This window comes from Mesocricetus auratus, unplaced genomic scaffold, assembly GCF_017639785.1.
Source record: "Mesocricetus auratus isolate SY011 unplaced genomic scaffold, BCM_Maur_2.0 Super-Scaffold_100007, whole genome shotgun sequence".
NCBI classification, from domain to species: domain Eukaryota; kingdom Metazoa; phylum Chordata; class Mammalia; order Rodentia; family Cricetidae; genus Mesocricetus; species Mesocricetus auratus.
The window spans coordinates 1,516,079-1,538,471 of NW_024429191.1; the positions used below are offsets into that span (position 1 = coordinate 1,516,079).

At 45.5% G+C, this 22,393-nt stretch overlaps 1 protein-coding gene across 11 annotated transcripts in view; it reads right to left on the reverse strand.

Moving 5' to 3' along the window:
• The window catches only part of Clec16a (C-type lectin domain containing 16A), a 228,509-nt gene that overhangs the window by 141,485 nt on the left and 64,631 nt on the right, over positions 1 to 22,393 (reverse strand). For all 11 annotated transcript variants that reach the window (XR_005878100.1, XM_040748096.1, XM_040748092.1 and 8 more), the window contains 3 exons: positions 17,072 to 17,198; positions 13,325 to 13,425; positions 1,493 to 1,615 (listed from right to left, as the gene is read on the reverse strand). Coding sequence is in view for 10 of the 11 variants with exons in the window: in XM_040748096.1 (XP_040604030.1) it covers positions 1,493 to 1,615; positions 13,325 to 13,425; positions 17,072 to 17,198 (351 nt within the window). In the remaining variant the exon portion in view is untranslated. The remainder of the gene's footprint in view (positions 1 to 1,492; positions 1,616 to 13,324; positions 13,426 to 17,071; positions 17,199 to 22,393) is intronic.

The following is a 22,393-nucleotide window of genomic DNA, read 5'->3' on the forward strand; positions in this document are numbered from 1 at the left end:
TATATACATGCAAAGCAGGTTTTTCTTAGCATGATAAAAGCTCAGGGAAGGTTGGTCCCTCCTCACATATACAGCCCCACCCCCACCTCTACTCCCTCTCCACTCTGAGGTCTATGTGCCTATCCAGAGTAGTCTCACTCCTTCTGCTGGTCAGCAATCTCCTGTTTTCTCAAGTTCCAGTCAGAGTTGACCCTATCCTTGGTGACAGCCCAGCTCCCTCAATGCCCTGACCCATGTGGCTCCCACTGTCCCCCGCAATGCTTGCCCAGCCCCATGAAAAGGTTCTGCCTCCTTTAAATGGAGCTCTCAGCAATAACTGACCCCACTGACTACCCAATGTCTTGAGTCATACACTCTGTGTCCCTTTTCTCCTGGCTCAGGGTCCTGGGCTGTCTCTTCTACTTTGCCACCTCTATCCCAATATCTCAAGGGCTCAATCTATGACAATCCTCTATCTTCATCTAAACCTTTACAGACCATGCATGTTGGTCCCCAGTGCTGGCCTTGTCCTGATCTCTTCTCTGAGCATAAGAACCTGCCCCCGCAATCTCCACAGTCTACAACTTCTGGGACTTTGTTGACCATCAGCTGTGGGGTGGCTCTTAGCTGTATGTAGGATGCAATCAGAAAGCATCTATTCTGTGAAGAACTGCTGACACCTGCTGTCACCCTAAGGCCGATCTGGCTTTTCAGGTCCTTCTCCCATTTGCCAGCATAGCCACACAATGCTCTAGTCATTGCCTGACCAACTCTGGTTGACCATACCAGGCTGCTCTGACCACACTCCTCCCCTCTGAGTAAGCAGGAGGCCAGATTGTCTCTCATGCATTCACTTATTCTTGTGACCTTTCTCCTCTCTCTGCAGAGGGTTTGTCATGCAACTTTTCACATTACAGGCCAAATAATTCTGTGCTGTAGAGGTCCTGTGCAACCTGAAACATTTAACAGTGTCCTAGACTTTTACCCACTAGACGCCAGGAACATTCTTGGTCATTCAGTTCAAAATGTCTTCAGTCATCGTCACATATATCCTGGAGGAGAAATTAGCCCAACTGGGAAAGCCTTGTGTAGAGTTTCCTTCCACTGTTATCACTGCCTTAGTAATCTGGCTACAGGTAGGTGCTGGGTCAAACCACTGGAGACATTGGGCACAAAAGTGTACCCTCACCCAAGCCTTCAAACCTGTTGCCCTCACTCAGATTCTCAGTCTAGTTCATTCCCACAGTATGGTCTTGGGCTTCCCAGAGAGAAGGGTCCCAGCCATGACAAAAGAAGCAAGAGGAAGGCTGATATAAAGGGAGAAAAGAGAGAGGTGACTACAACCAAGGGTGAGGACAGCCCCAGAGATAAAAGTATTGGTTCCAATAGAAGGCAAAGGCTGGTGGGTAGGGACAAAAGAAAGGGCCGAGATTTCTCCAGATCCAGAACCTAGGAGGGCTCGTGGTCTCTGGCTAGGGATCTAGTACCTCCAATACTCCTAAGATAGGGGTACCTGGTTGGGCAGCATTGTTCATGATTCTGATGAGTCTCTCAGCCAGCAGATGGTTGTAGGTGGTTTTCTCGGCTGCACTTGGTACTGGGAGCTGGATTCGCTCTAGTTTTTCAGGATCCATGCCTGGAATGGAAAAAGAAGAAAAATGGTCATTGGCAAAGCTGCTTCAGTGAGAGTCTTCTTCCTAAAGACCTTTTGGAGGGGGAGTCTTCAACGTCAGCCTATGTTCCTCCTCTGTGAAGTCAGGCCTCTGGTCACTGCTTCTGTCTGGGTTCTATGTACATTGAACATTCATAGATAAAACATACATTTTCTGGTGTGTGGTGGGGGAGGGAAGGAGATGGCTTTGTTGGTAAAGTGCTTGCTGCACAGGCATCAAGGCCCAAGTTCAATCCTTAGAGGCCATGTATAGTATGTGGGAAGATTTTGGGGCTCACTGGCCAGAAAGCCTAGCCCAATTGGTGAGCTCTAGGGCAGCAAAAGACCTTGTCACAAAAAAACAAGGGGGATAGTGCCTAAGGAACATCCAAAGTTGGCTTTTAGCCTGCAAACATATGCATACACCCACACACACATACACAAACATATATTCTCTATTGCTATTAGTCAGTGGGGCATCAACTTGGTATGATAATTAACAGTAACTATGAAAGTCAGATGGAACAGTGTTCTCACATTCTAGTCAATGACTGTTGACTGAACTCACTGGCTTGAGGCCTACTCCTTCTCTATTAGAAACAAGGACTAGCAGGCACTTAGCAGGTGCCAATGGTGGCACCTCTGATAGATGAGGCAGAAGTAGCTTTCCCGTGAACTCACTGCTGTTCTCTGCCACATAGGTGTGCTGCATAAGGGCAGCCCTGTATTGGCACTTTCTACCCCTGTAGACACACAGACCCAGAGAAATAGAGATGAGACATATGAGGCTCCAACAGCCACAGCCTTAAGCTTTCACTGGTGAACTGAAACAGCTGAGAGGGATACCCAACACATGTTGGCAGCAGGTTCTGAGTGGGGGCAGATGCCAGCCCTACCCTGAGGAGCAGATTAGCAGAAAAAGGTTGAATTAAACCTTTAGCCTAGGCAGATGCACAAATAATAAATCTCATATCACTAAGATGCAAAGAAAATCTTTTTCCTCAGGGAAATGAATAGTATTCAATAAAAGACAAGAAAAAAAAAGGTGGGGTGAAAGGTAGATAAGGAAAGGAATGGGCAAGTCTGTAGCCATAGGTCATGATATTATTTTTCCTAAAGAAGTGCCAGGAACTGGGATGGCAGGAAGACTTGCCAGTGCTGTCACAATGGTCCAGGCCTGAGGCAGGGCTGTGTTAACTCCTATTCTCTCATCTGACACTGTGCTTGAGAAATACTTGCAGAAATAAACACAGTGCTTGACCCAAGCATGGAGACCCCTGTGGATTGTTTATGCCTGAAGCATAGCTTTTCCTGTTATTCTAGCTGGGGGAGGTGGCAATTCAAAGAACTCTTGAAATTTGGTCCCTTGAGTACCAGGTGAGGGTTCATCTAGAACCTTGACAAAATAGTGGAGGCAGCACAGCTGGGCTCCCAAGAAATCCCTGCTCAGTACACAGCACTGATGCCATAAAACAGTGTTCTGCTTTGTTGAAATGACTTGGGAAGGAAGGAATGGCCTGAGGGTTGTTATGAAGGACTCTCTTTCTCACACCCACGGTGTGACTTTGAAGATGAACTTGTCGATTCTGCATCTTGGTGCCAACTGTCTGACACGGAAGAACGCTGGCTTACATGACAAAAATGGAAACCCAATCTTTTTTACCTTTATTTTCCTAGAGGTATCAACCCTGTCCCAACATCTCTACTTCCTCCCATTTGAGGGATGGGCACAGGGCGGGACTGCTGCTCTGTGGCTCTGAGCGACAGTCTGCCTGCTCTGCCTCCCTAACACACCTGCACTGCTCCAGTTCACAGGGACAGCAACAGGCCTGGAGGTGAAACGTGGGCAAGCTGAAGCTCCACAGGGAGGCCCTTTGCCTCTTTCCTGGGATTGCTTTAGCTTTCCGTAGACTTTCTGGAACATGAAGAAATCTGGGGCAAAATTTTCTGAAGATATGAAGAAACTCCTGTCTTCTGACGTCATTTTGTTCTTTCTTGGCCATCTACCAGGAGAGGGTCCCAGAGCCCTGAACCCTTACTCTGGGCCACACAGCAAGCAAGTCAAGCCCCCTGCCTTTGGTGAAGAAATTGAGGCTCAGTGTGATTTTTCATGCTTTCTCAAGGTCCTAGAGCAATCTGGAGACACGGTGGGGCCACCTTCAGATGACTCCAGAGGTGGCTAAGATCCAGTTAGGGAGTGGTGGTAGCACCACTCATATGGGAGCTCACTATGAAAGCCACATTCAAGGGCTGTGCATTCTAGGGCTCAGCAACAGTCACTACCTCCAACCAATCAAAAGCTTAAGTTCTATAGGTAAAGATGGTGTTTCTGGAGGAAGGGAAGGATCCTATTGTAAAGACACCAGGGAAAACAATTCAAAAAGTACAAGCCTTCATAAAGTGAGCTCAGAGAAAAAGCTTGCCCAAGGCCACAGAAGTAACAAAAACCCAGAGCCAATTCCATCATCTTCTGCCTTTCTGTCCCATATCACGAGACCCTCTACCTGCCTATGTGTGGCATGCTATTTAGCAGTATTACCAACACAAAGTTCATTGGATTAGATCTTTCTGAAAGGAGTTAATTTTTACTTTTTATTTTTATTTATTTTTGGTTTTTCGAGACAGGGTTACTCTGTGGTTTTGGAGGCTGTCCTGGAACTAGCTCTTGTAGACCAGGCTGGCCTCGAACTCACAGAGATCCGCCTGCCTCTGCCTCCCAAGTGCTGGGATTAAAGGCATGCGCCACCAACGCCTGGCACTGATTTGGATTTTTTAACTACCTGACTGAAAGAAAACACTGCCTGACAGTGGTGAAGAAATAAGGTCTATAATGGTTCACCTTCACTGTCCACTTGACTAGATTTGGAATTACATAGGAGACACAGTTATGGGTGTGTCTGGGAGGATGTTTCCATGGAGACTTAACAGAGGAGGAAGACCCTCCTCGAATGTATCACTCTGCTTCCAGACTGAGGATTCGATGTGACTTGCTGTTTTAACACTCCAGCCACAATGGACTACATCCCTCCTAAAACATGACCCAAGTCGATCCTACCCTTTCTCTGTTTTTGTCAGTGTCACACACAACATGGCAGGGACATGTATGGAAAAGGTAAGATGACAATAGGTCTGACATGCATGCACTATGGTTTTCAGTTACAGAAAGGCAAGTTCTGTGGCAAATGTACTACAGCTTCTTTGCCAGTCATTTTCCTCTGTCTAAAATAAGCCTCTGCAATAACATATTGTCCTATGTGCTCAAGTCTCAAGTGCCTTGAGACAATTTCCAAAGAAACCCTCACGTGCAGCACACAGCCCATTGAGATCTGCCTCCTAGCAGGCCATGTGCTTCCTCATGCCCTTCCTGCTAATGGTCAGGATGAAGGTGGGGGCAGAGGGACTCAAGGTCATAGCCTAGGCTGGTCGAAAGAGTCCATACAGGTACAGAGTGTGTCACTTCTAATGAACACTTCAAGGAACCCAGAAGAGGAAGGAAAGGCATAGTTCCATACTGCAACTAGTGACTAAACCTCCCTCCCAACTCTGATTTCTAGATCCTTCCTTCTTAGCTGCAGTACACACCATGTCAAGGGTGGAAGATACCCTTAGCAAAGTTATATAAAGGAGGCAGTGGAGACCTGACCGAAGACAAGATGGGAGCAGGTAAACATATCCACTCATCCTGGTTTCTTGTGACCACCCGATTCTCCCTGACTGTTGCCTGTAGGCACTGCCAGTTCTGGAAAACTTTAGGCCAGGGATTTCGAGAGCTAAGCCGATGTTAAGTCAGTTTCCAATGTGCTTCCCATGTGGAGTTTGTGTCAGCTGCAATCTGTGTGCTGTTTGCCAGTTCTCATCCCCAGAGCCTTGTCACCTACTTTTTAGCATTCCCATACCTCTCATGGTGTTCCAGGAACTTCTTAACAAAACAAAACAAATCCCAAAGCCCCAGTACCTCCTGGGTAAATAGTGGAGGCTGGGGAGAACAATGAGTGAACTAGAGAGGTTTACGAATACAGAGCTGCTCAACGCACAGCCTCCACTCAGACTTGGCCAAAAGTGCAGATACTAACCAGAATTCATTATGTGGCCTGCTGAATCATGACACCGCCTTCCTAATCAGGCAACCCTTCCCACTGTGGGCTGCTCGTTTCAGTGCAGTATCTCATCTATTAAGATTTACTGGAAGGCCTGAGCTCACATTTGGTTTCTATTAACAAGGCTTTTAGGCTGAAATTGTCTTATAAGGGAAAAACACATCTACTAAAAAGAGAATATCTCATTCAGGGCCTGCTTCAGGGGAAAGAATATGGAAAAGAGGAGCTGGAATCAAGTGTAGATAACCATGAAGCCAGCCAACCAAATACCACCATTCAAAGTCACCAAATGAAGCCCCTATGTTGGCATACCAAGGCAGTAGCTTCACCATCAGCAGCTTTCCCAAAAAGCTAGTCTCTGGGTGTCGAGCTTGAGCTTTTCCCATTTTTCTCTAAGTTTCCTGTGTAAATGGACCATTTTCAGAGTTTTTTTTAATAACATTATTTGTCACGAGAGACAGGAGTAAGCCATCACACAGATCTCTCCCATCTACATCAAAGGGAAGGCTTGAGCCTCTCCTGTCTTCCCTTAGTGACAGACCATTAGCACAGGCACTTCAGCCAATTGTAGGAGTCATCACTGACTTATCCTCTCACTGGGCCTGCACCCTTCTTTCAACTCCGATGTCCAGCCTCTCGGCATCTTCAAGTCTGATCCCCAAGTCTGCCACAGATAGTCTGGCTCCATTTCAGCAGGCAGAACTGTCTCCACAGCTTCCCCAGGAGTTGCTCAGCTTCTCTCTAGCAGTGCACTCCCACCCTAGTCACCTGCTCTCTACCAGGAGATGGAGAGTTCTCTGGAAACCTACATCTGAGGATATTCTTCCTTTTTTTTCTTGTTTTTTAAATTATTTACTTTATGTATATGTGTGTTTTGCCTGCATATATCTCTGTGCACTACATGTATAGTTAACAGATGGCTATGAGCCACCAGGCGAATCAAACCTGGGTTCTCTGGAAGAACAGTCAGTGCTCTTAACCACCAAGACATCCCTCCTGTCTCCTGGAGGACATTTTCCTTCTTCTAAGTTCTCTAGAGATTTCCCACTACACTTGGGATAAACCTGAAACCTCTTTGTATGGCTCCCTGTCCAGCCTCATTAGGCCTATGTCTGCTCCTCGAGTATGTATGCACTTCCCCACTGCAGGCCCTTTGCCCAGAGCAGTCTGCTTCAGGCACTTTTCTGGCTCTGTTCTAAGTCATCCTGTTCATAGGAGAAGGCTTTCCTGGCTGTTCTGGCTAGTTACCTGGCTCCACCTCCACATTCCTTGCTCTAATCTCTCGTTCCCTTCTTCCCTTCCCATCATCTAGTTTCTCTTCTTGTTCTTGGATACAACTAGGCAGACACGTCCTAGTTCATTCATACACAGGGCGTGTGCTAACTTTCACCAGCTCTTACCTTGTCCACATCTCCCAAGACTTATGTCTTCTGGCTGGACTACTTAAATTCATCCTGAGGGATGCAGAGTAGGTATGAGACTTTCTGGCTCAACTGCCTTTTTACTGTCACCACAGCTCACAAGAATACAGCTCAGGGTCACTGTACTTCCTCCTAGGACAACTCCAACCTTCTGGTCCCTTGAAGCATCTGGCTTACTTAGTATGCTTCTTTCCTACCCTAGTGTATATGTGATCATCACAGATTTGTCAGGTTCTGTGCTCCCTGTGGCTCTGCCCTTTGCCAGCTTTCCTTTTGGACACTTCTTCCTTGAACATATGGTCTGAGAATCCTCAGGAAGTCATCCCTGACTCCTGTAAGCAGGCTCTCATCTCCTTGTGGAGCTTCCCTATTACATGGATGCTGCCTGGGAGGTCCTTGGTCTGCCTGGAGTCTATACACAGAGTAATAAAAACAAGGCTAAGTGCATTGCTTAGCACGCATGTTCTGCATTTGTTGGTTTCAACAACTCCCTGAGGAAACTGTTCATGAACTTCTTTAAAATGTTTTGTATTTATTTTGCTCTATGTGTATGCGTATTTTACCTGTGTACATGTATGTATGTGTGCCACTTGCAAGACCGATGATCCCTTGGAACCAGGGTTATGAATTATGGTGAGCCACCATGTGGGTGCTGGGAATTGAACTGGGGGTCTGTAGTAAGAGCAATAAGTGCTCTTAACCACTGAACCACCTCTCCAACTCCCTCATGAACTTCTTGAGTAAGTTCATTTAGAGTAAGGAGATTTGAGATAAACAGTAAGAATAAAGCAAACACAGAAGGCTACACAGATTCAAAAGCTCTGGTTTCTATAACCTCCAGAGCTGCTCACTGCATGCCATATAGTCTTGGCCTCTTCTGTAGTCTGCATTCCTGCCAGGATGAGTCTCTGCCCGTGCTGATGCTGTAGGTCCCTGTCAATCTGTGTCTTCTCCAGCTCTGCCACTCTTACCAGTTCATCAAGCTTGCTGTCACCACTTAGCATCCCCATTTGCTAGTAGCTTACCATTTGTCTTCCATAACAGAACACAGGTTTTACAAAGGTATCTAACTGGTCTGTCAGTGCACTTCCAGTAGGGTGTTGTTTGGTTGATGATGACTAAGCTAAGAACCTCCACTTACTTTTACTTGAGCTACATCTCCAACCCACAGTCCCCCAACATTAATCACAGTGTCTAGCATCCAATAGAGGCCTCAGGATATGCATGGTATGCAGCCCTGACCTCAAACTCATCATTCTTCTGCCTCTGCCTACAGTGTGCTGGGAACACAACTGTACCCCACCACACCTGACTATAAAACTTATTTAAAAGGCAAACACACACCTTCCAGATGGCTCAGCTATCCTATTCCTAGGTATTTCCCCAAGAGAGAAGGAAATACATGTCCACACAAAGACTTGCATGCAAACACTCAGAGAAACTTTGGCTGGAATATCAAAACCTCAAAAGAACAGAAAGCTTATGAGCAGATGGTCAGACAAACTAGGGCACATTCATATGGTGGCACACTATTAAACAAGAAATGAACAGATAAGGCAATGTGAATCTCAAAATAATTAAGCAGTTGAGAGAAGCCATATATAAAAAAGAATATATACATGACTCTTTATATAAAATTCTAGAAAATGCAGTTTTATACACACACACACACACACACACACTCTCTCTCTCTCTCTCTCTCTCTCTCTCTCTCTCTCTCTCTCTCTGATTGGGAGCAGGCAGATGGCTGTTGTGTGGGGAGGAGGGTATGAGAAGCAAGGAAAGAATATGAAGGAATCTGGGGGTGATAGATACATGCACTGTCATGATTTGAGTAAAGGCTTCATGAGTGCTTGCATTTGTTTCCATGGAAACAGAGGCTAGGATTGGCATGGGCCACCATCAGACTTACAGAAGTATATTCAGTATACAATAAAGTATACATATTCAAATGAACAATTTTATACATGGAAAGATGGCTGAAAAGGACTGAGAAAAGGGGTGTTTTAGAGTGTAAGGCATCCTGACTGTAGCAGGCGTGTTAGAATCCATACTTATATACAAAAAAATAGTTCACTTTACACTATGCTAATTTAAGAAATAAAACAAATTATCTTAAAAAGTCAGTGCTACAGGGTTTGTGAGATGACTCAAAGGTTGAAGTGCCTGCCGTGTAAGTGTGAGATCTGGAGTTTGGCTCACCAGATCCATATAAAACTAGATGCAGCAGGGCCAGTCTGTAATCTAGTCTTCCTAGGATGAAACAGAACCAAGACAGGTGAATCCTTGAAAGCTTGCAGGCCAGTTAGCCTGCTTATGTAGGAGTGAACAAAAGACTCTGTTTCAAACAAGGTGGAAGGTGAGTGCTTCACACATGTGTGCACACACATGCACTCATGCACACACACTCATGCACATACACCAATAATCTAAGCTTCTATTTTAAGAAGCTATAGAAGAAAGAGAAATTAAGTATGCAGGAAGTAGCAGAATATATGAAATAAATTTAATAACAGAAATCAGTGAAACAGGAAAAACATCTAGAGTATCAGTAAAATCGATACTCCTCTAGCCAAAGTGGTCAGAAAAAAGATGATGCCCAAATTATCAACACCACAAACTAGACAGGGCCACAGACTAAGATCCTACAGACAATGCAAGATGACAGAGGAGAACTATGAACACATTTACAACTATAAATTTTACAGTTTAGACAAAATGACAAATTCCTTGAAAGATGCAAACCACCAAAACTCACCCAAAAGAAAGATAATCTAATATCTCCACAGAGAAATTAAATAGTTAAAGTTTTCCTTCAGCTAGGTTTGGTGGAGCACACCTGTAATCCCAACACTAAGGCTAAGGCACAGGGGTTGCAAGTCTGAGGCTAGCTTAGGCTGCATAATTGATCTCAAAATTAAAAAAGTTTCCTCATAGAAAATACCTTGTTCAGATGGCTCCACTGGTTCAAGGAGCACTTACAGAAGAAAAATTGATAGCTTTTTTCTTTAATTTTCCAAGAAACTAAGGAGGATGAGTTACCTCCCAGTCTACATCACTGCAGTGCAGTGAGATAAGAGAAGTCTATAGAGCAGTGTTATCTATGAACACAAATGCAAAATCCTTAACAGTGAGGACTGCATATCTAGCTCAGTTGGTAAAGTATTAACCTAACTCAGATGAGGTCTCAGCACTGCCTAAATCAGGAGTAATGTATACATCTATAATCTCAGCATTTGGGAGGTGGAGGCAGAAGAAAAAGAAGTCCTTAAAAAAGCAATGTCCATAAAATTTCACAGCCGGCAGCATTAACCCAGAGCATCACCTAGGAAAGCTGGAAAGAACATTGGAGAAGACGATTTCTGAGAGGAACTTTGGTAGATGGTGATTAGGAAAAGAGAAAACATCAAGAAAGACTATGAGTGAGTCTAAGAAGGTACAGACTCTCAGGGAACAGGTGCAATGTTGGCACTAACTAGGGTGACTCCCGGGCTTCCAAAGAAGATACAGGGCTGGGTCCTAAGACCAGTATGTGCCACAATATCATCCCCAGCCAACTTTGAGCTGCTGTGGAATAATCCTTTTGTACACTGTAAAGATTTGTCACTTGGATTGGTTTAATAAAAAGCTGACTGGCCAGTAGCTAGATAGGAAGTATAGGTGGGACAGCCAGGAACAAAGGACTCTGGAAAGAAGAAGGGCAAAGTCAGGAGTCACCAGCCAGATGGAGAAGAAGCAAGACATTCCAGAGAAGTAAATGCCACATGCATCAGGGAAGCACACAGATTAATAGAAATGAGTTGATTTAAGTTGTAAGAGCCACTTAGTAGTAACCCTGAGTTATCGACAGAGCATTTATAATTAATATTTATTCTCTGTGTCAGTTAATTTGGAACTGAAGGGCAGAAAAGAAAAGTCTGTCTATAGTCCAGAGTCAGGCACAGCACCAAGTTGCAGCCATCTTGGGACTGACTAGGACCAAACTGGAGCCCTTGAGAAAAGGTTCAACAATACTTATTGCCAAAGTTTCTAACAGTCAACTTCATGACTCCTGTGAGGTGCCCCCCAGGCCATGGAGGAGAGGCAGTTTCCACTGCTTATTCACAGGAACATGGATGAGTTAATTGAGTATTATGAGAGTTGCCTCAAGGTTACCTCTACAAGAGTTCTATTGCTGCACCTGAGTGTGACCTCCCCCACCCCTGGCTGCCAAAGTTCTGAGAAGGGAGTCCTAGGTGGAAAAACAAGTACAGTCTAGATACTCTGCACATGAGGTCCAGGAGGGTGGAGGTTAAGGGAGAAACTAAATGTTCCTGAATGGCAAAGGACAGTCAAAAGAGCCTCTCTTTGAGGGATGCTATGGAGGGTGGACTCCAAAACATAATAATACCCTTGACCCTAGCAGGAGCTGATAATCATAGGCCTGGGATACTGTCCATTGAACAGTGAGCCCAGTCTCATTTTTCTTTGTTCCTGCCTTGGTTTCTATCTCCATCCCTGGCTTGAGCCAGCCCTGGTACAGACACATTGAGGAAATCAGCTGATCAGACATGCCAGAAAGGGAGAACAGACAAGCTGTTTGAAACTGTCAGGAGCAAAGGAGGCAAAGTTCCAATGGCTATGGCAGCTGCGACTCTGGATGGCAATGCTAATAGCAACAGAAGGTAGGGAATATGTATTTATGGGGATGAATGCCACCTGACAAGGTATGCTGGAACACTGAGCAAAGGCATCCAGCATAACACCAGCAGGAACTGTATACAGAGTCTATTGGGAAGCAGTAGCTGTCATGGAGCCAAATAACTGTGTGTGATAGGTAGTGAGCCAGGTGTTGGAGGTCACAAAGGAAGGAAGGAGACTGCAGGTGTGGCAGGGGATGAAACACAGTATCTGCAGGAATTGGAGCCTGTCTCAGGCTATGAGGCTGGGCTAGTATACATGGGGCTCTGGGTTCCAAAAACCACAGGAAGAAGAAAAGGAGGAAGAGAGGGAGGAGGCAGTGGTGGCATCAGGCTAGGTCTTTAGCCTGGTTATAAGCATGATTGTCTACATTGAACAGGGCTGTGAAGGCTGCCTATTGCTAGTTACCAAGGAGATATAAAACCGATTATGGCCCAAACAGGCAGCAGGCACTTCTACATAGATGACAAACACTGTGTCAACCCCTGATGGTGAGAGCGGGCCACATGGATACCCGCTGATAGCTATGGGTGCAGCTGGCTGTCTTCTTAACTGAGGGTACACAGTTTTCTTAGAGGGCATGTGAGAAACTGATGCAGAAGCTGCCTTAAAGAAGAAGGTGGGGACAAAGCAGAGGGGAGGCATTTGCCACTACACGTTTCTGTGCTTCCAACTGACTTAATTTCCATGACTAGTGATTTAAGAATAAATGAGATTTGGCTCTGTTTTAATGACTCTATCCATAGGCTGTCTTAGTAAGCATCACTTAGTAGACATCTATTCCCAACAAGCTTAATGTAAACCTCCTGTAATGTTCCTTGAAACCATGTGTCAATCTATGCCAACTCCAGTCCTTGTGAATATTCTTGAGGAAAGTCTCCAAACTTGCCTGTTGGGAGCCAGGTAGACCAATAGAGAAGCTACTCCCAGAACTGGGTGCTGAGGGAGGGACTGGTGCATGCCAGTGAACTGTCAGCTCTGTTGGAACTAGGGCCTGGCCACACAGCCTGAGCAAGGGAAGCTGGAGAACCACACCTCCCTATAGAAAGGAAACCTACACTTCCACCCAGGTCTATTTTAGTACTGCGCTCACAGCAAGAACATCAAGTATTATAAATAGCAAAACCAATTTGACTGGTTTTGCCCTGGTGTCAGGAAAGTGGTCGTTGGTTAGGCTAGCTGTAAAGCACATTGGGGGGGGGGGAGGTGTTCTGTAGAAAGCTACAGTGGGAAGCCAGCCTCATTGGGTTAGAAACCCATACTTGAATGCCCCACCACCATGCCTGAGTCGCCAATGCCTATGGCTTCAGTCTTCAGAAAAACACCTGAGAAATTGTAATGAGGCTGAAGAAGAGCATTGTAGGAGTCACCTCAGAGGCCAGAAAGGAAATTCCTTCCCAAAGTGCCCTCCCTCGCTCTACGTTAGTGAAGAGGAAGGATGCCACTGAGTGTAGCACTGTGTCACAGACATTAAAGATGGTGAGAAGCACGCCTACCTTTGTTATGAGACATGGCGTATAAGAGGCAGAGCACGAAGAGGGCATGGTAATCGTCATCAGGGCTGTCCAGGGCATGGTATACCATATCCAGGAAGGGTCTGAAAAGAGAAGAGGTCTATAATCCTCTGGCACACAGTGTACATTTTCCCTCTCTCACCTGACAGCATCATCTGTGTTTACTTTTCATAGGTTTGCTCTAAGGCCACTAGTTTGTGGTGAACGCAGTAAGTGCCTGGTTCAGAATAAGGCACTGGGAACTCATCCCTACAAATGAGAGCTGGGCTCTGACCTTGGAAAGCTGCTATCCACTTAGTCATTTACTGGTTGTCTAGGATTCTGGAGATTCAGGTACAAAGCCCCTGCTCTTCTGCACTCCCTGCCAGCTGACAGAGACAGCACAGGTACACATCATCACTTTAAAGGAAAGATGGAAAGAATAAAGAAGAAAACAGGATGATATAATGCGGCAATACTACCTGGCAAGGCACAGACAGCAACATGAGTAAGTTTAAAGTTACTGCTATGGAGTCAGACTGCCTGGGTTCAAATGCTGATCTGGCTTCTTCTGCTACTCACTTCCACTGAGTGCCTTAACTGACCCACCTCCTTGACTGCACAGAAGCATTCCAGCCCAGGAGACTGACTGGAGGGCATAGGGTCACACACTGTATTTGATTGTTGTATTTAATATCTCAAGGACATTTCTCCATGATTTCATTTTGGCAGTGTCCTGGCTCAGCAATTTCTTGAGCCAATATGCCTTGACTAGAAGAATTGAAAGTGAGATCTCTCACCTCCCATGCTGTGTGAGTAAGATATAAAAAACAGTTGCCATAACTTGGAAATCCACATTGCAAAGGCTGCCCTTTCCAGGGTAGGGCCTAGTCTGGCAAGACTCTTCAATAACAGACAACAGAATAAGCCCAGGGCAGGCCTGGGGCAGGAGACCCCGATCCCATCTGAGGCTGCCCCACTGAATGTCAGGCTGAGGTCAAGAAAGTCAAGGGCTCCAGAGAGCAAATGGAGGTATGTTTAACTCCTGGAGTCCCTTGGGTATCAGCAACATGGGGACCTATGATGGGTGAAAACAGGACTGCTCAGAGGGGACCATCTGCTGCAGAAACTCCCATAACATCTTGAATATCTTAGGCCTTTGAGGGGCAGTGCTAGAGATGGTGTGGAGGACCTTGAGCAGCAAGTACTCTACTACTGAGTTACACACCTAGCTCCTTTTTTAAGTCCTCAAATCCTGATGTATCAACATAAAATATTAAGATGAAAAATGAAAACAAAGAAGTAGTAAAAATGTATTTGTCATGTTTCAAATAAATACAGGACACACAAAATTTAAAAGGAAAAACCTTAAGGAGTATATTGACATTCAGTCTCTATTTTCTGGTGCCCAGGATGGGGCTCCTCCATTTAAACCTATCCACAGCTCTCGCGTGTATAGATTTGGATTTTTTTGAGTTTTCTAATAATAACTTTGCCAAATTTGAGAGCACTATAAATTGTAACACATCTCTTGTACACCAGCTGCTCACAATTTGAATTATATTTGCACTTGGGAATAATATGAACAACCAAGCACAAATTAACAAAGGGAGGTTTGGTGGGTGTGTTGTCTTTCATATATGAGATGGATTATGAAGCTACTAAGTATGTATTTACTAAGGATAATGATGTGACAAAGATGCTGGGGTTTGGTATTAGATAGCAAATGAAAGATAAAATATGACGGGCATGAGCTAGGGCAGGGGACAAAATGCCCAGAAAAGGAGCCCTGAAAAAGCTGATAAGAAATTATCAAAATAGAACCATCTGGGATCATTGACTTTTACTTCTTTGCATTTCTGAAGTTTTCACATTTTTCAGGGTGTTCATCATTTATGTGTCTTTTAAATGTTGCTGAACTGGGCCTGTGGTGCACACCTTTAAACCCAGTAATCAGGATTTCAGGCCAGACAGGGAGAACTACTTACCAAGACTGCCTCAAAACAAAGGAACAACGGGTTGGTTTATTTTTTTGGGTGGTGGGGGTGGTGTCTAACTTGACCCTGAGTGATGGCAGGACACTATACAAGGAAAATCACAGTAGCTTTAATTCTCAGTATGGTGGAATAGATGTAGAGATTCAACTGATGCTTTGGGAACAAACTCCTCCACCCTTTACTCGCTCCCAGCCTCAGTGCTGGGAAGTGGGCGCTAGGGATGCTGTCTCTGTCTCAGAGACACACAGAGAGCCTGGTTCAGGCCTGTAGGCAGCCCACCTCCAGGCACCTGAGCCAGCTTCTGCTAATTAGAAAGCCATGTGGTCACAGTTACCAGTTAGTCATTCAAGGTTAAAAAGAACCCAATCAACTCTAAGAAAACCCCTCTGTTGCCTAAAATGCAGGGAAAAATAAGTCATCAAGTCCAATAACCACACCTAACATATTGGTTTCCTCACTTTCACAGAGTGTTTCTGTTTCAGGATCATGATTCCATGCATTGGATCCTAAAAACCTGCACATCACCACAGGGTCACAGGAAAGAGAGCAGCTAATGTTCTGTAAGTACACAGATCTCAATTGCTTAAGCATCCTCTACTGTTTTTCATCTATGGTTTTTCAATTATTCACATTCTAACTAATGCTGGGCCACGCTTCCAACTTGTCTCTTCTATGCTTAGAATAACTTCTTTCATTTTCAGAGCTCAGGGGTTACATCTTGTTGCTAAGCAAAATCGTAAAAGGCTTTACAGTTTACAACTGACAATCCACACCATGTGTTAGCCAATGTTTTTCAGTTAACAAAATCAAAAAACTGTTCTCTTGTACATCTGCTACAAATTAATCCTCTCTGTTAGACAACCAAACATGGTCCAAACAAAGAAGAAAATAACAACTGGTAATGTACATGGCTCTGCTAGCAGCAGGATACTGGCCTACTTGATGGAAGGCCTGGCCTCCATCCTCAGCACCACCCACACACCCACCAACAAACAAGATACGGAGGGGAAAAAAAGCTGAAAGTAAGTGTGCTTCCGTACTTTAAATTGGGTTAATAATGGGGTGTGTATGTGGAGGGAGTACATTTCTGGCCACATCTTGAGGCTTAAAGAAGTCAATGCGCTGCAGGGAGACCAAGAACCCACATCAGTGTGCGTGCATTAACACCAACACGCTGAACTGCTGCTGAGGTCTGTGACTGTGTCTGCCTAACAGTTGAGGAAACAGTCCTGAAATGAAGATACCCTCTAGCCTCTCACTGTATACTGTGGGAACAACTGTGCTGTAATAGATGAGCCTCAGCAAGACTGCAGGAAATAAGCAGGGCAAGGTTCAAGACCAGCTCCACAAACCATCATTGAGGTGAGTGTCAGGGCAATGGGCCAGGGCAGGAGGCAGCAGCAGATCACATTATGTGCCAAAGGACCCATAGATGTAGGAGAGATTGGCAATCAGGGATTGAGATGGGAACTTCATGCCTGGGTCTCAAGATGGTCCTCCTGAGATTGGCCTCCCTCATTTAGATGCAGACTAGTTGCCAAGTGTTTCAAGGTGGCAGTGCTCTGTCCTGGCTACCTTTCCAAAGGATTTGGGTATGAGCACGTGCCAAGGGCCTGTTCTTTGCTCATGCACCTCAAGAGCTCATGCCTCTGGGTGGCCATCTAGTGGGCAAAGGCAAGCAGTGACCATGTAGTTACCTTTTCCCAAGGCTGAGTGGCTGTCCAGTAGCTCCCATCAGTGCCCTGCTGCCTACCTGCTCCACTGTATAATCTCTGAGCCTGTGGCAGCACTCTTCTCCTCGTCCGTGGTGTTCTGCTCCCGCACCGAGGCCCCAGCCAGTTCTGAGAGCTTGCTACGCTCCATGATCACCATCTCAATCTCTGGAAGCAAACACGAACATGGGTGAATTCAGCTGGCATCACTAAGAGACTCAGAAGCCTCCTCAAGGTCTAGACCAAGCACGTGTAAAGCACCCCAGACATGCCAAGTCAGTCCCAACAGTGGGAGTGACACCAGCAACATGTGGGAAGGATCTATCCAGTCCAGACCTCTGTCTATCCATCTGAGCAATACCAAGTCACCAGCCCTGACTTGGACAAACACTTAAGGAAGTCATTTGTTTTATATTTCTGATTGTTAGCACATTTCCTTTCCATAGGGTTGGAGGCAGCTCAGAAGACAACATGTGGCTAGCAAGTCCTTACCTAATGCACTGACCTTCTCTGAAGCTGTCACAGGACAGAGGTCATGTTCCCCCTTTTCATTTACAACCTCTGGAAGGTAGAGGCAAGTTAGGAACCTCATTTTGGTTTCTCCAACTCTGGAAGAGCAACTTACAGCAACCGACTTAAAGTGCAGTATATATTTTTATGTTCCCAAACATTAGGGACCACTGAGCAGAAACACTTGCAAGTCAAGAGCTATGCTATGCTTCCTGGGATCCCTGTCAAGAGTCCTTGTCATGTGGTGAGGTCATTCTTTGGCAGGTGCTGGTCATCCCCTAGGTTGGGTGTCCTTCTCCTGTGGTCTCCACTGGTACATGTAGGTCTCTTAGCTGGCCTACACTTCCTGTCTTGTCCTCATTTGTCCTCCATACAAACCCAACTGATAATAAGTGGAAATAAACTCATGCCCCTCTTTTGGTTCAAATTCCCAATGCCTTATCCTCACACTCAGACTGAAATCCAAAAGGTGCAGACCATGGCCTGGCTCCTCCTGTGTCTAGCCTTGTCTGCCTCCGATCCCACCCCTTGGCCTTCTCTGCCTTGCTGGCTCCCCACTCTGGCCATGTGAGGCTTATTGATGGCTGGCTCTCAAATGGCCCATACTTTCTCAGACATGGGTGCTCCTACTCACATCTTCCAGTGCTCAACTTAAATGTCAATTGGAGACGCCCTGCTCACTCTCCTCACCTGTTCTTTTCCTTAGCTCTTTTTAAGTGAGTAATTTGTTCAGATTTCATTCCCTTCCCCAGTCCTTTTTGTTCTAAAATCTCATTAGATCTAGCCACTGTGCTTAGGTTCTGCTGGGCTGTGAGCATTTTCAGACTTTCTTTGCTTTTGATGAACTTGGCAGAATGTGGGGTCCTGACCAGAAATTTTGCAAATCCCAGGATTGGAGTGTGTCTGATCCCTATGGGTCTTGAAGAGGAAGACTACAAATGAGAAGTATCCCTTCTTGTGACATCACAGCCTGCACACACACTGGCAGCATGATCTTAAAACTGGCTGTCAGTCCTGTACTGACCATGATAGTATCAGGCTTCTTCATGGCCAAGTTATTCTCTTCCTTCTATACCACGTGCTGTGGAAGGAAGTCCCCACATGAAGTATTGTTGTAGTTACTATTCGCAGTACAGGTCTTATCTGAGACCTTGGGAACACTAGCAGTGGTTCTCAACCTGTGGGTCAAGACCCCTTGGGAGTTGAATGGCTCTTTCACAGGGGTCACCTAAAACCATAGGAAAACACAGAGATTTACATTACATTCTAACAGTAACAAAATTGTTATGAAGCAGCAGCAAAAATAACTGTATGGCTAGGGAGTGACCTCAAGATGGTTGCAGAATTAGGAAGGTTGGGAACTACTGCCTTAGATACTGAGCCACACCCCTCAATCCTAATTTGCATACACTATTTGGAATTCTTCACACCAAACATGCCCTTCCTGCCCCTCACCTTTTTGTTTGTTTGTTTGTTTCATTCTATAGCATCTCTAACCACCTGCACTGACATTCCCCATTGTTTTACTTGCTTATTCTTGCCCATCCTCTATTAGGCCACGGGCGTCATAAGCATAGATACCTAGCTCCCCAGCACAGAGTGGACCTCTTGAATATGTGAATGGATCATTTCCTGGATCCAGTACAACATGAGAAGTTTTGGTGCAGGCAGGAGCAGCAACGGCTTGTAGTAGTTGTGGCATGAGTTGGGGTGGTCCACAGCCTGATAGCCTACAACTGATGCTCAAAAGGTACTCTCATGGGAAATGTCTGACACCACCCCACCCCCACCCCATCACATATGCTCTTTCTGGGCTCTCTTAGCATGCTACACTTGTAGCCAATCCTTGGGATGGAGGCAATCCCATACAATCCCCTCTGGAGGCTCACTCTGGGGAAGCCCCTTATTCTCCCCCACCTAATCTGAAGCTAGATGCTAGATGAAGAGTCCCCTACAAGGTGGATGGTCCCCACCACACAGGTAGGGAGCAAAAAGTAATCTTCAAGGGTATGTAGCTAAGCATTCTCTCTGGATTGTTTTGTATGTATCTTAGAGGCATTGGGAGACATATCTAGCCACATAAATAGCCTATTCTTGTGTGCAATGAGGCCAAATTTAAGAAACAAACAAGTGAGTCAGTTCACAGATAACTACTGAGTGAGCAACAGAACAGATAGTACTCGGTTATGGCTGAACAGAGAGATGACACTAAGCCTCTATTAGATGTCACTGTTTTCTTTCCTTGTTGCTCTCCCAGTTCCCTGCAACATCTTCCTAGTCATCATTTCAGAGTGAGGTGCAACATGATTTGCTGGATACGTCTTTTTCTTACCCTTAAGTATATATTTTGTTTGCTTTATACTGTATATAACAACATGGTGATGTGAATATGTATAATTTATAATAAAGTGTTTGTTCTTGGGAGGTGCAAGCTTCTATTTTGTTTGTATCCATTTGTGTGTTTACTGATAAAGAATACCACCAAGACATATGAAGTCTGTCAAGTTATGACACTGGCCTCCCCTTGGCTCTGGTCTCTAACCTCTGCCTGGTGATCCCAGACCCAACTTTGTGTATGCTGTGAGCTCATTTCCCCTGGCAGAGCTCCACCCTGCTTGGCTGACATGGTGGGAACACTGCTCCCAGGACTCCTCAAGGTCACAGAGCCAAGTTCCAGTGCTGAGTGTGAAGGACAAGCCAGCATATCATGGTAGTTCCTTTTCTAGACTTTCCACGTCCCTGGACACCATCAGGATTCTGGAGCAAGAGAAGAGTTCAAGGCAGTCTATCTAGCTCACTGCTTGTCTGACAATTTTCCAAGTGACTCAGTAACTGTTGCTTTTTGGAATGCTGGGTATAGAACCCAGGGCCTTGTACATGTTAGGCAAGTATTCTGCCACTGAGCCACATCAAGGTAAATCTGAAGGGACTTTCCCAGGGCATGCCAACATAGTTGACAGGTGAGCATAGGGCTGCTCCCGTAAAAGTGGGTAAATACCAACTGATTGCCCATATGGTCACTCGGGTACTACAGGGGCCCCTTCCTGGAATTCTAGAACTTCAAAAAAAAGCAAAACAAAACACCTGAAATCTGCATGTTTGTTCCAGATCTAGCCACCGAATCCAAGAAAAGAGCAGTCCAGAAGCACAACAACTCTTTGCACAGCCAGAACGAACGTGCAGCAGAAGCTAGCATAGCTTCTTGTTCCCCAAGTAGAAGCCATGAGCGGTGGATCCTACCACCTTAAACCCTACCTCTGCCATTCAGTGCTCCCAGTTATTCACCCAAGCCTACTGAGTTCCCTCTCTCTGATTCGGCACCACCATGAATCAGTTTAATGATTTCCCAGATGACTGTAGATGAAAGTCAGAACAGGTCTTCCTTTTCCTGTAATCAATTTTATCCAGAAAACTTTACAGTGAGCATTCTCACCTGGGCTCCACGAGCTCCATGTCCCCTATGAAATGGGAACAGAAATGGCTTATGGGAAGAGGGTCCCTGAGTTTATCACATCTCTGAAGTGAACTTCACAGCCATCTTTAAGAGGGTACTAAAGAGGCTGTGATCTTTCCTGGCAATCCCTCTTTATGCCATACCAGAACGCCTACAGTAGTCCTGAGCGGCTTCCCAGTCCCACCCTGACCTGTCCTTGCTGATGCTAGACTTATTCCAAGGCAGCCAACTTCTACCAATAGGCCAAGCAGTATGCTCATGTGACTCAAGAGCTACCAATGGTCACAGACTATACTAATGACAACTCAAGGGCTCCACTGAACCTCAGTTATACTTTGAGACATCCCCAGCCCCACCAGTCAGGCTCTTGTTTAAATGAGAATGGCTTATGTTGAAGTTATAGTTTATTTTTTCCAAAAAAATTAAATTGTGTGTGTGTGGGGGTAGGTATACCTATGAGCATGTGTAGAACCAGGAAGAAGACATCGGGTGTCATACTCTTTCACTTCCCACCGTATTTCTTTTGAGACACAGTCTCATGTCCTGCCTGTAGCACACAGCAGTAGACTTACCGGCATTCGCAAAAGCACAGCTGGCTTTCTGCTTGACTGTTGGGTATGTGAATTCATGTCCTCAGCTTGCTTAACAAGCACCTTACCTGCTGAATCATCTTCCCAGTCCTACTGGGTTCATTTAAAATGGTGTGCCATCAATTAACTGGGTAAGGTCCTTGGAGCCTAGAAAATTTTTATTAGGTACTGAGATTATACAGGATTTGGGGGAGGGGGGGTTGAGTGAGAACTATCCCCCATAGTCTCGGGTATCTGAATCCTTGGTCTCTAGTCTGTGTCACTGTTTGGGCAGGATTGGGTAGTGTGGCTTTTACTGGAAGAAGTTATGTCACTGGGGTGGGCTTTGAGGTTTACAAAACCAGCTGCCATTTCTAGTTCATTCTCTCCACTTGCTGCTTGGGACTCAAGATGTGAGCTCTCAACTGTGCCTGCTTGCTGTGACCCTTCCCCACTGTGATGGTAATGGATTTTTATCCCTCTGGAATCTTAACAAGAGAGAAAGGTGTCAAAAATGTATCTATCACACTGCACACTGCACTAGCCCATGAGGAAAAAGAAGGGGAAAGAAACACAAATTTGAATTTTGTTTTTTGAGAGAGTCTCACTGTGTAGTCCAGATTGGCCTCAAACCTGACATCATCCCACTTCAGTCTCCCCAGTGTTGGGACTGCAGCTGTGTGCCACCACATTATTTTAACACACACACACACACACACACAGAGAGAGAGAGAGAGAGAGAGAGAGAGGGAGGGAGGGAGGGAGGGAGGGAGGGAGGGAGGGAGGGAGGGAGGGAGGGAGGGAGGGAGGGAGAGACGATAACTTAGCAA